This window comes from Eleutherodactylus coqui, chromosome 1 (genome assembly GCF_035609145.1).
Source record: "Eleutherodactylus coqui strain aEleCoq1 chromosome 1, aEleCoq1.hap1, whole genome shotgun sequence".
NCBI classification, from domain to species: domain Eukaryota; kingdom Metazoa; phylum Chordata; class Amphibia; order Anura; family Eleutherodactylidae; genus Eleutherodactylus; species Eleutherodactylus coqui.
Window position 1 is genome coordinate 182,165,965 of NC_089837.1, and position 19,582 is coordinate 182,185,546.

General features: G+C 41.5%; 1 protein-coding gene across 1 annotated transcript in view; it reads right to left on the minus strand.

The window, feature by feature from the left end:
* Positions 1–19,582, minus strand: part of COL9A1 (collagen type IX alpha 1 chain) — a 146,373-nt gene that overhangs the window by 100,983 nt on the left and 25,808 nt on the right. The window contains exons 6-10 of the mRNA XM_066604332.1: positions 13,195–13,278; positions 11,880–11,900; positions 10,500–10,574; positions 10,322–10,357; positions 10,181–10,243 (exon numbers count right to left, since the gene is read on the minus strand). Coding sequence (XP_066460429.1) covers positions 10,181–10,243; positions 10,322–10,357; positions 10,500–10,574; positions 11,880–11,900; positions 13,195–13,278 — 279 coding nt within the window. The remainder of the gene's footprint in view (positions 1–10,180; positions 10,244–10,321; positions 10,358–10,499; positions 10,575–11,879; positions 11,901–13,194; positions 13,279–19,582) is intronic.

The window sequence follows — 19,582 nt, forward strand, 5'->3', positions numbered from 1 at the left end:
ATGTAGATGAATGAATACACTTTCTCATCTAGTCTATACTACATGTGCTAATACACTGTATCACATATGTAAAGTTTAGTATATACAGAGCTCTTTACCCTAAATAAAAGAAACAATATGTCTCAAAACATTGCCATAGCAATGGAAACACGTTTTATATTATTCCTGCATTCAGAGAGACAGCTTTTACTTGTACATATTTAAATTTTCATTTTCTGTTTAAATACCAGCACCACAGGTAAAATACTGGAGTGCCATATGCCAGCCTGCCAGTTGGGCATCAATGATGCAGAAAATGTTAACATCAAGCAATCATGTTGAACAGAGAGAATATTTCTTAAATAAATAAAAGTTTACAGTAGCAGAGCAGTAAAAATGGTGTCCAGAAAAATACGGCCAAAATTAGCTTAAATGTCAGCCACATACATAACAGTTTGTGTGGATTTTCTACACTAACCCAAGGTCATCAGACACACTTTAAAAATAACTCACGAGTAAGAGAACTCGGCTAAAAAAATAACAAATATCACTGTTGTCTAAAAACTGAAATATATATAATCTAGATGAGTAACAGGAAGAGTCTCAAAAGACCAGTTACCACGTACAAAACTCCAATAAAGCAAACAAGAGGCAGCAGAGAAACACATCACCTGAGTGCCATCTAAAGGACAACCGAGGCATTACATATGCACGGAAGAATGAAGAGATGACATAAGCTTTAAAGAACACGACAAAGCAATAAATGCACCATCTACCTTATCTACATTTCTTAGCATCAACCTGTGCACAGCATTTATGCAACCAGGTAATCTGTAAACCAATCTGCACTTCATTCGTCCCCATTCTAGAGCAAAGAGGTGTATTGTGTCCAGGCCGGATTCACACAGCTGTATGGGAGTTGCACCTGAGCAACTTGGGCACAACTCACATGGGATCACACATGGACACACATTCAAGTGCTGTCTAATCTCTATGGACCCTGCACATTACATGTCCTATCCTTGTGCATGAAAACAGGCGGGAATAGGACAGGCACAATTTTTTTTACCAAAGGCCATCAATCCGTGTGAAAAATCTGAATAGCCTCATAGGCTATTACATGCCTGTGTAAATAGCCCGTAAGTAATATGCTGATTTCCAGTAGTACATATCCTGACTTTTCAAGATCACTGATCACATTTTTCTAATTATTAGAGTGCGCAAAATATGGTTAGGCCGCCTGCACATAAGCAGATTTGAATTGCGGAATCCAGAGCGGGCATCTGCTTACGGATTCCGCAGCAAATACCGTCCATAGCATGGTATGACAAAACATGATTTCCTCTACACAAGCAGAAATCTATTGCAATTTTTTGCTTATGGAAGAGAAATCGCAGCATGCTGCAATTCTATGCAGCTTCCGTATGGACAGCTTCCATTGAAGTCAAAGGAAGCCGTCTACCCCATGACGCTTCCACAATCATAATTGCGGAAAGGTTGCAGGATCCTCATCATCGCATAGCAACGGCGCTGCATAATCTGTACTGTGCATGTGCGCCGAAGCGCCAGCCGTCACATTCGCAGCATAGATTATGAAGACTGTGGACAGGAACGCAGGGTAGCTGGCCGGGCACAGGGTCGGATTCCACTGCAGGATTTCCGCATGCAGAATCCGACCTGGCGATATGCAGGCGGCCTTTCTCAGATGAGTGCATTAGAAACTGACTAACTACATAATGGAAAGTTGACACGCGGCACATTTGTTGCAGAAATTACTGAAACTGTTCAATGCATCTGAGTGAGTCTTGCAGAACTCTGTGTGCTTACCTCCCAAACAACCCCATTCAGATGAACTGAATTGATTTTCAGACGCAGAGATTTCTGCAACAAATCTGCCGCATGTGACTGTACCCTTATGGTGGTTTCATGTATCTTTATGCATGTTATAAACTTTACTTTTCAAAAAACACAACTGTAGTTTTTGTTGAAGTGTTTTGAGTCAAAGCCAGAAGTGGATTCCAAAGAAATGGAAATATAAAGGAAGGACTTATATACTCCTTTTTACTGGACCCACTTCTGACTTGCGTGAAACCACCCTTAAGAAAGATCCCCCTAATTTTTCTTCATTCACTGTGTAGCTGTCCTCCAGTATATATATATATATATATATATATATATATATATATATATATATATATATATATATATATATATATATATATATATATATATATCGCCTAGTTTCACTTTCCTTTCTATCTGAAAACTTCCCTACCGTTTGGTCAAGTGATCTCATGGTGACCGCCTCCTGGGAATTTCTAACCTTTCTGTTCTCTAAAGTAGCCACTGCTAGTATTTCCTGTATGATAAAATTACATGGAGAGTACCACACAAGTTCTAAGAAGGAGCAATAACTCCTATCACATTAGTGATGTTTAGAGGCTGCAGTCACACAGAAGATGATAGTTCATCCTCCATGACTATATACTTAAATTTATTTAGGAGAATGTGAGGTTAATGATATTTACACTGTCCTCTCAGCAGGCAAAGATGGTACAGCCTCTAGCTGCTTATGTGATGTTGTGCTGATACATGGTAGGATTGATAGCATACAACGTAGTGAGAGCAACAACAAGATGGTGCTTGATAAGCACAGTCAGGAGGCTATACTGCATGAAAGAGAGTGCAATATACATAAGAGATGTCAAGAGTGTGAAGTCATCAGGTGAGGGGTGCAGGGATGGAAAAAAGTGTTTCCAGGGGAGTGCTTCTTAAAGCGTAACATAATCAATCTCTATCTAAGGGCAAAAACACATGGGCGCATGCGCTAATGCGCTCACTGCTATGTAGGGTATTAGCGCATGAACTGTTTTTTGTTTTTTTTCTTGACTATTCAAACTCTTCGCTAGTGCACACGAGTTTGAAGGAAAAAAGCAGGTCGGTAGGTCAAGTCCTATCTTTTCTCATGTGTACTATTAATGTGCAAGAATCCTGATAGTGAAAATGAAACCATTGAAATCAATGGTCTTGTTTATCAGGACTAAAACACGCCCATGTGTTTAAGCGGTAACCCTAAGATATTTCCTGTATGATTGCAATGGTCTGATATGAGACGCAGCATCCTCACGCTCTCAGGTCCCTGTTGATATAACTTTTAAAATGTATTTGTTTGAGCATCAGATGCAATAATGCACTAGTGTAGAATCCCTTTGACCTATTTCCTTCGTTCAGTTTTTCAGCATTTTCCCATCATCCTACCCTTCAGTACACTGCATTGCTGAAACACATATGGCAAAGAGAAAGTTGCGCTGATTCTTGACTGTACTTGAGATTTATACAAGCTGTGTTTTAGGATGGTATGTGCAAATTCTAAGTAGTTTGTTACAAGGACTGCTCCCACTGAACACAGAGACAGAGAATGTACTCTAAGGCTTCCTGTCCACAGGCATTGCAGAACCGCCGCCGGGGAGCAGGAGCCAGCTGACGGATCTCCGCGGTGTGCCTATCTGACTGACAGGCTGACCGTGGAGAATCGCAGCAATTCACAGCATGCTGCGATTTGCCGGCTGCAAGCGAAGAATTGCTGTGATTCTCCGCTCGTGGACAGGGGTGCTGCGCTTTCAATAGCAACACTATGGAAAGCGTTCACTGCATTCTCTGTGGCCGGATTATCGCAATGCAAAAACGCCCGTGGACAGGCAGCCTAAGGCTTACAACACACTTGCCGTATGTCCGGGTTGTGCCTGAGAGGCTCGGGTGCAATTCGCATCCTAGACAATATGTCTGTGATACAGACAACAATAGGACATGCAATGAGTTTTTTCATGTGGACCATCGGTCTGTGTGAAATGATGACAGTGTATATAGCCCTATAGGTTGTAATGGGTCTGTGTGCTGTCTGCGAATTATAATAATAATAATAAGCTTTATTTATATAGCGCCAACTTATTCCGCAGTGCTTTGATGCATGGGGGAGCTCAATCAGGGTGGGGTGGGGTGGTATAGGAGATGCAGGGACTGTACAGGATGGCGTCATTTGAGGGCGTAGACTAAATTAAGAGAGTTGGTATGCTTCTTTGAGGAGGTGAGTCTTTAGGGTAAGTCTGGAGTTCTGTGCGTCAGGGATTGTCCAGATGTCTTGGGGTAGAGCATTCCAGAGGATCGGTGCTGCCCTGGTGAAGTCCTGGAGGCGAGCATGTGAGGTTCGTATTAGGGGGACGTCTAGTCTGACTGTGTTCGCAGAGCAGAGCGCATGGGCTGGATGATGTATGGATAGAAAGGAGGTGATTACAGTGGCGCAGAGCTATAGAGAGCTCTGTGAGTGAGGGTGATGAGTTTAAATTGAGTTCTGTAATGCATGGGCAGCCAGTGCAGCGACTGGCATAGTGCAGAGGAGTCTGAGAAGCAGTTGGATAGGAAGATGAGTCTAGCTGCCACATTTAGAATGGATTGGAGAGGGCAGAGTCTGGTGTGGGGAAAGCCAATTAGCAGAGAGTTGCAGTAGTCGAGTCTGGAATGAATGAGGGCAACAACAAGAGTCTTTAGCGTTTCTGTGGTGAGGAATGGATGGATTTTTGCAATGTTCCTGAGGTGCAGGTGGCAGGTTCGGGCCAGAGATTAGATGTGGGGGGTGAAGGAGAGTTCAGAATCCAGTGTGAGCCCAAGACAACAGGCGTGCTGTCAGGGGGATATGGTAGTGCCAGCTACTGATATGAAGATGTTCGGGGAGGTCGGCTGGTAGAGGGTAGGAAAACAAGGAAAACAAGGTCAGTTTTTGAGACGTTAAGTTTGAAAAAAGGGAGGACATGGTGTTAGAGACAGCACACAGGACCCAAATACATCAGTGTGGTAGGGGCTTAACCGATAAGATTGGAAAGGACTGCAGCAAGGACATAGAGGGTGTGTGTTCTGTGTAGACATAAGGGCATACTGGTGATGAATGTGGCCTTGCTGATGACTGAAAATAATTCTATTGTCTCCTTGAATATTTTGTTTGAAAAATAAATGTTAAAGGGGTTGTCCCGCGGCAGCAAGTGGGTCTATACACTTCTGTATGGCCATATTAATGCACTTTGTAATGTACATTGTGCATTAATTATGAGCCATACAGAAGTTATAAGAAGTTTTTCACTTACCTGCTCCGTTGCTAGCGTCCTCGTTTCCATGGAGCCGACTAATTTTCGCCGTCTAATGGCCAAATTAGCCGCGCTTGCGCAGTCCGGGTCTTCTTCTTATCTCAATGGGGCTCCGTGTAGCTCCGTGTAGCTCCGCCCCGTCACGTGCCGATTCCAGCCAATGCGGTCCACCGAGGGAGAAGATGCCGGCGGCCATCTTCAGCCGGTAAGTAAGAAGTCACCGGAGCGCGGGGATTCAGGTAAGCGCTGTGCGGATTTTTCTTTAGGTCCCTGCATTGGGGTTGTCTCGCGCCGAACAGGGGGGGGGGGTTGAAAAAAAAAAAAACCGTTTCGGCGCGGGACAACCCCTTTAACTATCCTCCTTCACCCCCTTTGTGAGCTTGAATATGTGAGTCAGGAAGGGTATGGTTTCTCCTTAGGGAGAGCATGTAGAAGGTGTGAAGAGACTTATAAGATCATGCATGCTTCTCTGGGAAATATGCAAATAAAAAGATGCAACAATGGCTCTACATCGCCACCTATTAGTAGTCACTGTCAGACCTTTTAGCAAGCTTTCTAACAATGACTGTGAATTTAAGCCAAAGCCAGAGTCTTCTCCAGAAAGAAAACAGAACCAATGTCTTCTATTAGGTGGCACTGTAAAAGGCATTATTCCATCTTCTTGGAATATGAAAACAAAAGATCTGGTTAAATATGAGGCTAAAGCTACCCACACAGATTAGATAGCTGTTGGCCACTCATTCACCTGACAGTTATCTCTCCTGATTCTGCCATACACATGCATGCTTGGCCCGACTGAGTGCATGTGTACAGAAGGGCAAAAAGCTGCTGCCAGGCACCCTTGACAGTGGCTTATCTCCTAGGAACATAAGGATCAGACAGTTGAAATTCCACTGTCCAATCTTTATCTTCCCTTATATGTGCCATCAAGGAAGAGTAAGGAGGTCACTAGATATATTAAATGAACGTCTGGTCTCACTGAAATCAGCAGGTTCAGTCAATCCTTAGGCAAATATGTATCTGCCTGGGAGGCTATGGAATTCCAATAATGCTCTCACTGCAATTGACACCAAGCAAAACTAGGCCATGTCCCTTTAGTAAAGCCCTGCCTCTTTCCAACATATGGAAAAACCTATAGTGTGAAAAGCCATTGCTGCTCTGGTAATTTGTGCAAGACTGTTTCTGGAACTTGCAGGAAGGTCAGTGCAGAGTGAATAAAAAGCAAATGCTTGCTTTCTGCTTTTATTTTATTTTCCTCATTCTTTTCTAGATTTAGTGTTCCTTAACTTTTTGGGATCCCTGTTTAACAGGGATCCTTGAGTGCATCACTTACCCTTGGATGCACTATATAACCACAGGCCCTGAGGTCAGGCACACTGCACCCTAAACTATGATGCATGCAAGACCTAATATGTAATCCCCCAGTCCCAAAAAGAGTTTTATTCCATGAGGAATAAGCCACTAAACACAACACCAAAGACCAGGATCTGCTAATCTTAATTGCAAATGTGTTTTTAGCATTGTGAGTAGATATTTTTGGAGCTGAAGGATCATATGTTTTTATGCTTTTGACTATTTAAAGAAACATTCAAGGTAAAACTGATATATGTGCAGGGCCAAAGAGGCGGTGCATTGCAAAGGGTTTCTGTCTTTTCTGTACTTTAAAGGGGTTTCCCAGGGAGAATACTACTGATGACCTATCCTCAGGATAGGTCATCAATAGTTGATTGGCCGGGGTCCGTCGCTCAGGACCCTGACCGATCAGCTGAACGGGCGCATGCTGTCAGCGCCATAAATACACAGAGTCCGGCGCTTGTAACTGCAGGCATGGCTCTCATTAAAATCAACGCAAGCTATGCCTGCAGTTACAGTTACAACTACTGATGACCTATACTCAAGATTTTCTCTGGAAAACCCCATTTAAGTTTTTGTGTCACGGTCAGCCCATTGCACTAGGGATAATACTGGTTCAAAAGCTGTCAGACCACCACTTATTTGGCTGACATCTATTCCTCCTTAATCCCCCATATACATGAATGCTCAGTTTGGCAAATCAATGATGTGTTTGCCATAAGAGGAGTTCAATGTGCACTTTCCTTCTTTCCCCTGACATCATCTGTAGGGAAAAAAGGTGAGAATCCCCCAATACACATATGACAGTGGGCCAGACAGACAGTCAGTTTGGATGACTTCTCCCTAGTGCGTTTGTTTAAGACCCAAGCACTTTTTATCTTTCTTGTGCTATACTTTACCTGCTTAGTCAATAAAGGTATAACAACATCCATAATACTTTTTGTCTTTTTTTATACAAGAGTATTTAACATCACATTGCTCTAGGTCTGCGTTTATCAGTACTGAAGTGGCAGATTTTTCGATAATCTGCTATGCATCCAAATCAGCTTAATGAATGCTGCCTTGTTTATCTATGCCAATATTAATAAATGAGTTCAATATATCATATAATGTGAACACCCCATCTGCTTTCTTCAAGAAAAAACTTTTTAGACATCCTTGAAAAAAGACTCTTAAAACATCTAAAAACCTAGCATATCATAACCGCTCCAAACATTGAGGAAGATAGCAGGGGTTAACATGAGTTTGTTCACTTTTGATATTTCTAATACTGAATATATGAACGTGAGTAAGTAGTACAAACATATTTTCTCCAAGTGGTTAAATCTTTATTAAACTTCAAAGAATGGGAACACTGTGGTCCACAACAGGTAACAGGATGTCATAAACCCCAGGAGGCTGAAGTGCACTATGTGGGACTTATTAGCACTGACAAGGCGGAGGTCATATTCTGAGCTAACACAAAAGAGTGTTGCAACATGCTGTGAATTTTAATTGCATTCTTCATCATTCCTGTAAATGGATTCACATTATCCAACCTGTTGAAGTCCAGATTTTGGTTAGTGATGCAATAGTTGAAATCTTTATTTCATGAACTATTCCTAACAAGCATCTTCTCCAAGTCCATCGGAGCACCTCAAACAGCGCCTGAGCTGGGCAGACTCCATCTACATCTTGCAATCCAGAAGAGCTAGCTATCATTCAAGGATCACCTACAAAGTAGCAGCCCAAGCTCCTACCCTCACAGAGGTTTGTTACATCATAGGGCCCCAATTAACTAGACATCCTCCAACAATGAAGCCTGGCCAACACAGCAACCAGCATCAACTCACAAAAGCCAAAATCAAGAAAACAAACAAGAGGCAAGAGGAATATATCAGCGAGTGGAGGAACCACATGCAAGTATCCCAGAAACTGACGATATAACAGGGTCTACTGAGAGACTACAAACTGGCCCCATGTCTAGAAATATTACCAGACTTCAGAGAACGACAGATCTGGAGCTGGTATAGACTGAGCACCCGCAGCCTAGCCTTCAAATCAGAGTGGCATAGACAGAACTACAAGCCCAGGGTGAGCGAACTGTGCCAACAGTGTGACCATGATGCCATGGAGGATGAGGTCCATTTCTGCAACAATGCCCAAATAATCAGCATTGAGAGAATCTCACTTCAGAAGACTCTCTGATCTCCTCCCGGACTTCAGATCCATGAAGGAGGAAGATAAACTCTACATCCTGCAGAGAGAAGAGGTGAGCACAGTGGCCACGGCAGCACAATATGCTAGTGCCTGCCATAGAGAAGAGCATGATATATCATGGACTCCTATACCGACGACCCTAGATGTGAGGTTACAGAAGTAATTTCCTTCGGCTGTATTGTGTGAAGCTTTCAAATACTATCAACCTTGTATATGCAATACATGTACATGTAATAAGCAGCGTCAGCCCGCAGGCCTAGCATATCCTGTTTAATCTTACTCTATCAGCACAATGTGACAAACATGCAATTTGATCAGAGTAAATTGCTGTCGAGCAGGAAGTCTATAACTTCTCAAATAAAGTCTTTGGATAAAGAAATGCCTGCTGTGATATAGAGAACATTGTCATGCCATATGTTAATGCCTGATGTATGAGACAGGATTGCTAATACATCCGAGTGCACATCACTAGGCAGCTGTCAGTATACTAATGGATATTCTCATGGCTCATGATATAAAATGCTGATACTACCCGCAGTCATCATTTCCTTGCTTGTTTCCTTGGAAGCTGAGCACCAATTAATATGGCCACAGTTATGACTCAGCATCATTACAACCAGGACTAGGGGTTGTCACCCAGCTTTCCCAAAAGTAGTCATTTTATAAGGCATGTAGTACACATCCCTCGGTCTCTTTTCTGATCAACTATAGCAAATCTGTCATTCCGAAGTCTGTAAGTGCTGCAATGTTGACCTTATTAATTGTCCCTCAGCTTTCTCAGAAAAATCTCCAAAAGACCACCTCTTTGAGAAGACCACCCGTTATCCAGGCCAGATTTCCTGTGATAGTAAGTTCCACCACATATTATAGGGGCCATCTTTTTCGAGAAGACCACCCCCTAGAAGACCACTTTGGTTGGTCATCGCAAAGAATAAATCAGTTGTATAGAATCTGTAATCTGAGAGATGAAGACGACTCCCAGACTCTATTTTCCGAATTCTAGAACTATTTAGAACCCTGCGTAAGTTATTTATCTTTCCATCCACAAGTTATCCAGGAAACATTTGTCAGAAACAAAGCTGCTTTTCAACTCAGTCTTGCCACTAAGAATAGATGTAATAGCAGATTTCAGGTATAGCAGAGCTTTTTGTGTGTCCAATGACAAACTCAGCTCTGCTGTATCTGACAGATTCGACCCTGGTCCATATGTACTACATAATAATAACAAACTGGATTTGAAAAAAATACTATAAGGACACTGCAATATTAACACCTGGTCATTTACTTCAATTGCAAGTACAAGAGAACACTGTGACTACTATTCTTGGTGAATAGCGCTCCACACAGTCTGCTGTGATATTTGAGCCACAGTCATCCTCTCCAGCACACGTCTATGTGCAGACAACAAGCCCTCTATCCAGGCACGGCGTAGAGGAGATGTCTACAGGGACCTCCCTCCCCCTTATACAGCCTTGGCATCTCTAAGAACACCTTGTAACAGTCATCAGACTCACATCGGCTCCTGGCTCGCCTGGTAACCCGGGAGATCCTGCCTTGCCTGGTTCTCCATCCGGACCCTGATAATAGAAATATCACAATTAGTAATAAGAAAGGACAAAGAAGACATGACAGTCTGGAGGATTAGGGAAACTTACCGGAGGACCTGGTGGACCATCTGGACCCCTGTCTCCCTGTTATTGAAGAAGTACAGACAATTCAGGTCTACTGACAAATTACAGCTACATTCAACATACGGGTGACAATAGATCATATGGTCCAAATGAGCCTTACAAATTATATCTCAGATCCATCTATTCTAAATGTGATACTTACATCAATGCCATCTATGCCAGGAACTCCAGGTGATCCAGGGGGACCTGGTAATCCAGGAGGTCCTGTAGGTCCTCTCTGATAAGACAATAAGATACATTAGGCATAGTGTACACTAACTATTGTACAGCAGTCCACTAGTACTAGATTGGACATACAGAGCTAACTGATCAACTTCAAATAGATTGTAACAAATTCTTTATATGATAGATAGCATCTAATGGGATTCCGCCTGGTAATGGTAAAATATAGATGGAAGGCAGTAGCACACTAATTCATCATGTGATTGACAAGTTTTTATCTCCATTCTACATATGGAATAATTACTTAATTATATTCCTGTAAATAGGGAAAATCTACCAGTTAAATATGATATGTGTATTTATTGTGGTATATTTCATGGATGCTTCAGGACTGCAGTGCCCAGGCTGTAGCCCCTCCAGGCAGGATGAATGTGCTCTTTCTTGTTTTCATCTTTTTTTCCTCCATCTATTTTTAAAGTGGATGTAAGGAGGTTTACAAAGAGGACATTGTGAGGTCTCTCCTCTGCCTCCCTCCACTATGTGCAGGAAAGCTGGGGGTGGGCGACTTCAAGTCCATCCCCTTGGATGTGAACCGTCCCGAACCCCTCTACTGCACTCTCATTAACTCTACCTACTTCTTTATAAAGTCTATATCGACTCCTGAGCCATGCATTAACCTAACGTCTGTACTGTACTACACTCCTCATTAACCCTTTACCACCTAAATCTTTCAGTTCTTCACCATAACTCCTTGTCTGCAATGACAGTAACCCCTCTTTAGTGCCCTCTCAGTAACCTTATTACACCTTAACCCCTTAGCCCCTAATTAACACTTTCTCACCTGAACCCCCTTATTACTCCTGTATCATATGAGCCCCTGAGATGCATTCTTATTAACCCTTCAGCACTTAACCCCTTCTGGTCTGCTCCCACTTGTGTCAATGGTCCTCCCGAGGCTCACTATATTTTAAAGCTCTCCATGCTATCTGTATCACTGTTCCAGTAAGGAAGCTGGTGTTTAATTGGCATGTAATTGGCATGCCTAGGGAGTGATTAGCTGAATAAGAAATTCAAAAGTGGTCTACTTAAAACCATTATCTTGCCCTTGTGTGTGTAAATAAGATAAGTGCAGAACACTATGCAATATGAATCACTCCAATATATATTGTATCATATACAACTCTGAGCACATCACTTATGGAGAGCTACAAGGTTCTGTAAACTTTACACAAAGTAACCAAGCAATATTTAGCATTTAACACTTTCTTAGCTGTAAGAACACATTGCAGATACATTCAGGCAGTTAATAGTATTTTTACAAACTCTAGTTCTATACAACTGCAAGAAAGCTATCTCTTACCTGTATCATTACCTGGGTGACCTGCAGAAGACAAATGAAGGAAGTTAGTTGACACTTACTTGAGCTAAGGAGATGCTGATGAGGTGTAACACTAGCACCAGCATGAGGGCACTGCTATCCCTGACACGCTTAGCCATGGTGGGACCTATGGCCAGGGAAGAATCACAGTATCCTTAGCCCTTGTCCAATATTAGGACCCACAAGTAATTCCCCCAAGTGAATGAGTAACACAAGTAGCAAGGTAAGACTTGGAGAAGGATTGAATCCTTATGTTTATTAATGTTCTGGGAGGAGGGCAGCAATGATTGGAGGATGCCTTTTCTGTGGGATGGGAAAGGTAGGATGCAGAAGGTGCTTTAACCCTTCCACTGGAAGCTGCAACTGTAATACAATACTGCTACTACATTTACTTAGAATTGCCAGTAAAGGGTTATTGACCTCACAGAACACCCTCTCCATTCAGGTAAAATAACTTCATTTCTATTGGACCAATGTGAAATTCCCACGCAGTCACCTTGTAACCTGCATCTTATCAGGAAGCTGTAAGTGAAATTACATGACACTGCTATTTTTTTTCCACTTTGATTTATTTTCCATTACTTCTATAAATTTACATTAACCTTGCTGAGACTGTGAAAACTTGATCCACCCGCAATAAAAATGCAGTATGAGTCAGTGAGATCTCCTCTTTTGGCAAATCTTTAAAATTCTGTTCTCTCAAATAAGAGTTGTCATGGGGCAACTCATTATCTATGGTGCATATTTTCAAAATCATATCCAGAGCATCGACTAAACCCTTATGCATTATTTATTTTAGAATGCTTTTGTCAAAAATGCGTTATTATAAGGGAAAAGCAACTTTAAAGCCCTGTTTCGATAAAGAAAATACACACAACACAGCATAAAACAATGTAGAGATATTTAGCCATGGGAAATCTTGTAAAGCGTAAGGCACAGCAGGCCAGTTAATGCGCAAGAATACACACAAAGACTGGCTCATATATACACTAATACAGTACATTGTTCACTTACTGTATCCTAAAACTTTCAAAAAAGACCACCTCTTTATCAAGACCATCCCTTTATCGAGACCAGAGTTCCTGTGACACGGATTTTCAGTGCCACCATATATTATGCATACTGGCCAACGTCTCCGAGAGGACCACTGCTCTACAAGACTATACTTCAATACAATTTTGGGTGGTCGTTTCAACATGGTTTCATTGAAGTATGCAATTTCTTCCATATAGAAACTACTTTGTCTATATATCTAGTGATGTAGGATCCTATTAGATCACTATCTATATACACTTACCCCTCTCTTGGCCTCCAGCTCTGTGCAGGACTCTCTCTCAGGCCTCAGAGGATCACAATGAATTAACATCCACTGGAGATCAAACTGTGTGAAAAAACGGAATTGTGTCAGGTAGGTTAAGTTGCTATTTGATACTTGCTTGTACAAAATAAGTCTTAGATAGATGGAAGTAAATCAAGTCCCTTTATGCATATCATGTCATGTAAAGTCATAACACAGTTGAAAATACCAATAACACTTTCAAGTCTACGATGGTTTCACATATGCAACGCAACCTATGGAGAGAGGCTCTGTCACAGATCTGGCTGCAAATACAGGAAGGAAAAGCGTGTTTTCTTCTGCCCCAAAACCGGGCAGCCTGGCGGAAAGTGGGCAAACCCCATTATAGTCAATAGCTGTGGGGATTCCAATTTCCTACTATCCCTTGTCATATTTCAAGGCCTGTTAAAAGTTTAGATATTGGCTCATAGGGTGGTGCTGTACAGGATTATTGCATCACTCATTTGCATGTTTTTCCCAAGAAGCATTGCATGGCCTATATAAGACTCCCTAAGCTAAGTGGTGAACTGCATGTAAGCAGAAAGTTGTGGGTTTGTTACAATGGTAGAGGGTTTTTACACTATACCTAGAGCCCAAACAGAGCAACAGTCGTCAGTCATACCTTTCCCCTGTCAACCTACTGTGCAGATCAGTGCACTAGCCTACTGCATTCAAATCACTTTCTGCTTTCATCAAGTTGTTTCAATTGTAAGCTCTTATGTGCAAGACATTTCTTCTCTTTCCAGCAGTGCCCTTGTATTCTTATGGTACATTTTACAACTCGTTTCCATTCATTCCGAATCACATCACCTTAAAAGTAGCATGTCAATTAGCTTATTTATAGGAATAGCACTAATTCAAGAGGGGCTGCATTTACCGCGTGCGCTGATGAAATGCATTGGCAGGCTCACAAGGGGCTTTCTGTGGCTGACTGCTATGATCCTGTGAAATGTTTCACTACTGTGGGATATGTAGACTGGCCTCCATAATGTGACCTATGATGAAGAGCTAAAAGTCTCTTGCAACTGCCTGCTGTATGGTAACTGCTATGAGAGATAATGAATTCCTTTCATACATAAATGATCATTGCTATGGAAACTAGGAGACAGAACACACTGCAGTTGAAAATGGCGTGCACATTATTTCTACAGAGAACAGAATGCTCGCGAAAAATACATTTATGCGACCAGACAGAATCATTTTGCAAAATCATGGTCATTAAGCTGAGACTTTGCTGCCCTCTGTGTGCATGATGGTTATTCGGATTTCCACATAGGAAATCAGCAGTGCAATGTAATGGGCTGCCCTCCACTGCTCAGCATGCTAGAGATCCATGCTTCATCGCTTCTCACTTGGGCTAGCCTAATTGACATTTACAAATTCAGCCTCTTATGGTAGTATAAGAAAAGAAAGTTATGCTTTCAAATATAATGGAAATTACTTTATTGAAACAAAGATCAGTCAGAGACACTTTCACATTTATTTATCATGTTAAGCTTCAATAATCTGAACTTGCATTGTAAAACCCCAGGGAATAAAAGATAAGATTTCTATGTCTTAATGTTTAGCTAGAAGTAAAGCCATTGTTAACATCAGGCTACTAATACACTTATGAACCCGGGCCCATGGCTAATGTCAAGAATAATCAGTATTAGGCCAGTTTCACAGGAGCCTATAGTCATACATCAGTAATAGAGACGTGGTACACATGACATGGCAACTGTATGTCATCAGTATTTCATCTTTGTTTGAGCTGCATTTGCCTCCATATTTGCATTCACTGGTTTTACTTTCTACTGGGCAAATAGAGATCTGGATTTGCCCAATAGAAAATAATACCAATGAATGAAAATCTGGAGGCAAAAAAGGACAAAAAATGGGCTTATGCTGGATTTTTAAAGCATGGCCGTGAAAAATATTGCCATAAAAATAGGCTTACATCAGATTCATACTACAGTATGCAATAGCAGACCAAATATGAAGTAAGGATACACTGCTCAAAAATCAGACTTTTTTGCCTCTTTAGTTCATATATTTGCATTCTTTGGTGTTATTTTCTATTGGGCAAATACAGATCCATATTTGTTCAGTAGAAAATAAAACCAACGACATTAAATATGGAGACAAATACATATGACATACGGCTGTAATGTTATCTGTCATATGTCCATATTACAGACGTGTTACCATACACTGAATGAAAATGGCCTAAGGCCGAGTGCCCACGGCCGTGACGGGCTCCGCAACCGGAATTCCGCAGCGAAGTCCGTCACGGCAACCCCCCAGAGACCCCATACTCACCTCCGGATCCGCTGCCCAATGTCCCGCAGTACAGCGCATTACACGCCGGCAGCGTCATATGGAACGCCCACAGCGTCACATGACGCGCCGGCCATGTCATATGACATGGGCGTCGGTGGGCGGGGAAGCATTTTCACGCTCTCTACCGCTGTGCTACAGCGGAAGATAGCGTGACAAATGGCTTCCATTGACTGGAATTCCGCACCATGAGCATTGCGCTATTAGGTTCAATAGAACCTAATAGCTGCGGGGCAACGCCATGATATGTGGTGGAAATCCGCCCGTGGGAATTAGGCCTAAGGAGCATGTCTCAGGCAATGTTGACATATTAGCAATAGCAAAAGGATAAATAATAAAGGAACATATAACAGAAATAATGCTAAAGTTTATTCCAACAGATAAGCATTTATTTTTCAGAAAACAGAATTTAATGTGAATATTCACACTTGACCTACTTTGTTGATTCATTAGTTAATTTATCTATTAAAGTGACCCTCCAGTTTCAAGACAAAACTGTGTCTCAGGACCAAAGGAGAAGAGTGTATATTACCTGAAGTTGTTCTCTGTCGTGCCTGGGATCTACCAGCTCCTGGTCCTGTTTTCGGCTGTCTAAGATGTCTGATGCAATTTTCAGACTACCTAATCCTCACAGTACATTGGTAGTGTTAGACTACCATAACTCTATACCTGCTGTCTGATTGGCCAGAGCTGCTCATGTGATCAGTGCTGGCCAATCAGAGAGCAGGGCATACTGTGCATTAGGTAGCTAGAAAATTGCTGCAGACATCTTGGACAGCCGAAAACCTGGACTGGAACAGGTGGATCAAAAGGGACATTAGAGAATAACAACTACAGATAATATAATGGAGGATCACTTTAACTGCTCCCCTATTCAAAAGGATTCTGAGGTTTACTCTTTATTATGACTGCTCAGCCAATCACAGGCCTCAGTAGTCATAGAGGAATCACCACTGCAGCCTGTGATTGGCTAAGTGGTTATACGCACAATAAATGGTATATGACCACCAGCCTGCTTTTTTCAGGTTCTGAGCACCGGTACTCCAGTACTGGACATGGACCCACCAAAGCAGGTGTATATGTAATTTTTCTTGATGTTACACAATTCTGAGACCAGGAATTTTTTTTTTTTGCTGTAGAAAACCTCTTAACCTATCATTCTAAATTCCATGCTGAATAGTTGCCAGCTGTGTTGATTTTGATGGTCAGTCCCAACTTTTCTCCCCCCCCCCCCCCCTCTGTGTGCCATTCGTTCCCTTCTGCACCTCCAGATATGTTTATAATTTGCTTTGACAAGACAATAGTTGATGTCTCTCTTTATTAGTGGGCAGGTTAGATGGACCTGGCAGGAACACTTGTAAAGGCGATTAATCTCATTCAGTTATTTTGGAAGCTGTTCAGTTCTCTCTGACGATTTGGATGGAAAAAAAGGCTGATTGCATTGACTGACAATAGTCTCCTCACAGGACCACCATCAACTGAATGCTCAATGCGTCATTAACAGGCACTGCACCACTGGTCCAAATGGACTGTGTGCTGTACTACAGGTCAAAAAAGTACTGAGGGTTGTGCACCTGTGAGACCATAAGCTGGTTACACCCACATAAGTTTATTAAGGATAGACTTCTGCCACAATGGCATATGACTGATAGGGCTTTGTGACACAAAGTCAGTAACAAACTTTTTTAGAGGGGAAATGCCTCACTGGAGAATTTTATGGTACTTTGGTGAGCTAGCCAAGCCTGTAGCCTATTGTGTCATCCACAAGATAGGTCAGAGCCTAGCAATAAAAGTCATTATGGCATACAATCAGCTCACGTTCAATGTCATTCAAACACAGCAGATGATCTGCAGTATGGGGATGAACGATCATTAATGCTATTGTTTGTCCCCATACAGTTGCCATTGGTCAGTTCCACATCACCCTCTTTGCCCAGGAAGATGTGCAATCAACGAAAGAGCATTTTTATGCTTGCTAAAAAGCCAACAAACTAGCATTTGCTTATCCATCGGCTGATTGATGGCACATTTACATGACCTGATGATGGGGGTAGCGAACATTCAGGCTAACAATAATGCCCCATCATCAGCCCATGTAAAGGACAAACACTAATTTAATATTACAATAGAACGCAGTTGAAGTTTACTAGCATGACATTACAACAATAGAACAATGCCTAGAAATAAAGACAAGCTCTATTGGGAAATTATTTCAATAGAACAAAGCCTATGAATAAAATGTTATATCATCACAAAAAATTCTAAATGAAGACAAAGGCCCTTGTTACAGATGTAGCAGAATTAAACTTGTCTGCTATTTAAAAAGTCTTGTTCTCTAACCTTAACATAACAAAAGACTTTGTAAAGTAACTGAAAGGGTAAACAGACTGTGGCAGAGAAAGTTATCACAACGAGTTAATAGTCATACTAAACTTTGATGCACATTACTACAGATCAATGCAGTGGTTGGACTGAACGATTAGTGTTTAGAAAATCATTCAAACTAGCAAAAATGAATGATACGTTCAGTTTAAACGCAGCCAACGACTGAACGATGAATTATGAAGTTCTAGCTTGTCGTTCAGTATCAACAGGCATAAAAATCAGCGCCGTCTCGTTCCCTTCTCATGACGTTTAAACACCGATCTTCAGTTCTTTACATAGGAATGTGAACCACTGAATGACTACTGCATGAGTACTACACAATTCTCAATGCGAATGGTGCAGGGTAAACAGGCTGCATGAGTGGGTGATGACATCATCAGCTGGTTCACTCAGGCAAATGACATTCATGAGGCACATGTAAAAGAGGCATAGGAAAAAGGACAGACTATTGTCACATGGTCATAATAGTGCAAAGTCTAGGAAAAAAGACAATCACTATTGTGGCATCATCACAATAGAGCACAACAACCTAGGAATAAAGACGGAAACTATTGGGGCATCATCATTATAGCACAACAACCTAAGAATAAATACAATCACTACTGGGACATCATCATAATAAAGCATAGCCTGGAAATGAAGACAAACTATTCTGTCATTGTCAATGTATATAGTAGAACAGAGCCTAGAAAAAAACAGTCACTATTGTGGCATTATCGTAATAAAGCCTAGCAATAAAGACAGCCAATATTGTCACATCAATATAAAAAACACAACCTAGGACTACAGACAATCACTATTGTGACTTCACCATGCTAGAACACAACATTGACATAAGGACAACCCCTTTGTGACATCATCAACACAGAGCACAAATAGAAAAACACACAAAATCAATAATCACAGTCAAACACAATATGAAAGCTATTGTGACATCATCAATATAGAGCACAGTCTTGGAATTAAGACAAACGTTATCGTGATATGATAACAGAACACAACCTAGGAATAAAGGCATGAACTATTGTGACATTACCATTATCTAGACAGCTTTAAGAATAAAGAGAATCATTCTTGAGGCACCATAACAGAGCACAGCCTAGAAATAAAGGCAATCACTACTGTGACATCATCGTTAAAGAGAACAGTCTAGATATATATGCACAGACTATTGTGACATCATACAATATATAACAACCAACGAATAATATTGTGACATTATCATCATGGAGTGCAGCGTAGGAGTAAAAATAAAGGCTACTGTGACACTATGAAGACACAACACAGTTTAGGAACAAATATAAACACTACTCATCATAATAGAGCACACTAATGCGGCATCATCATAATAGAGCATAGAAACAAAGGCAGAAACCACTTTGATATAATCATAATATAGCACAGGCTAGCAAAACAACGACTTTGGTGACATCATCAATATAGCACAGCCTAGGAATAAAGACTAATACCACTGTGGTATTGTAATAGCGTTATATTAATTGCCAGTAAAAAATAATTATCATCTGTGGGGCACCACTGGCAAGGAAGCAACCCAACAAGCAAGTGCTTTAAGTCACTGAAGCTTTGATCAGGATGCTGCAATGCTGTATTTAGGGGCCACTAAGATGGGGGCACTGTTACTAAT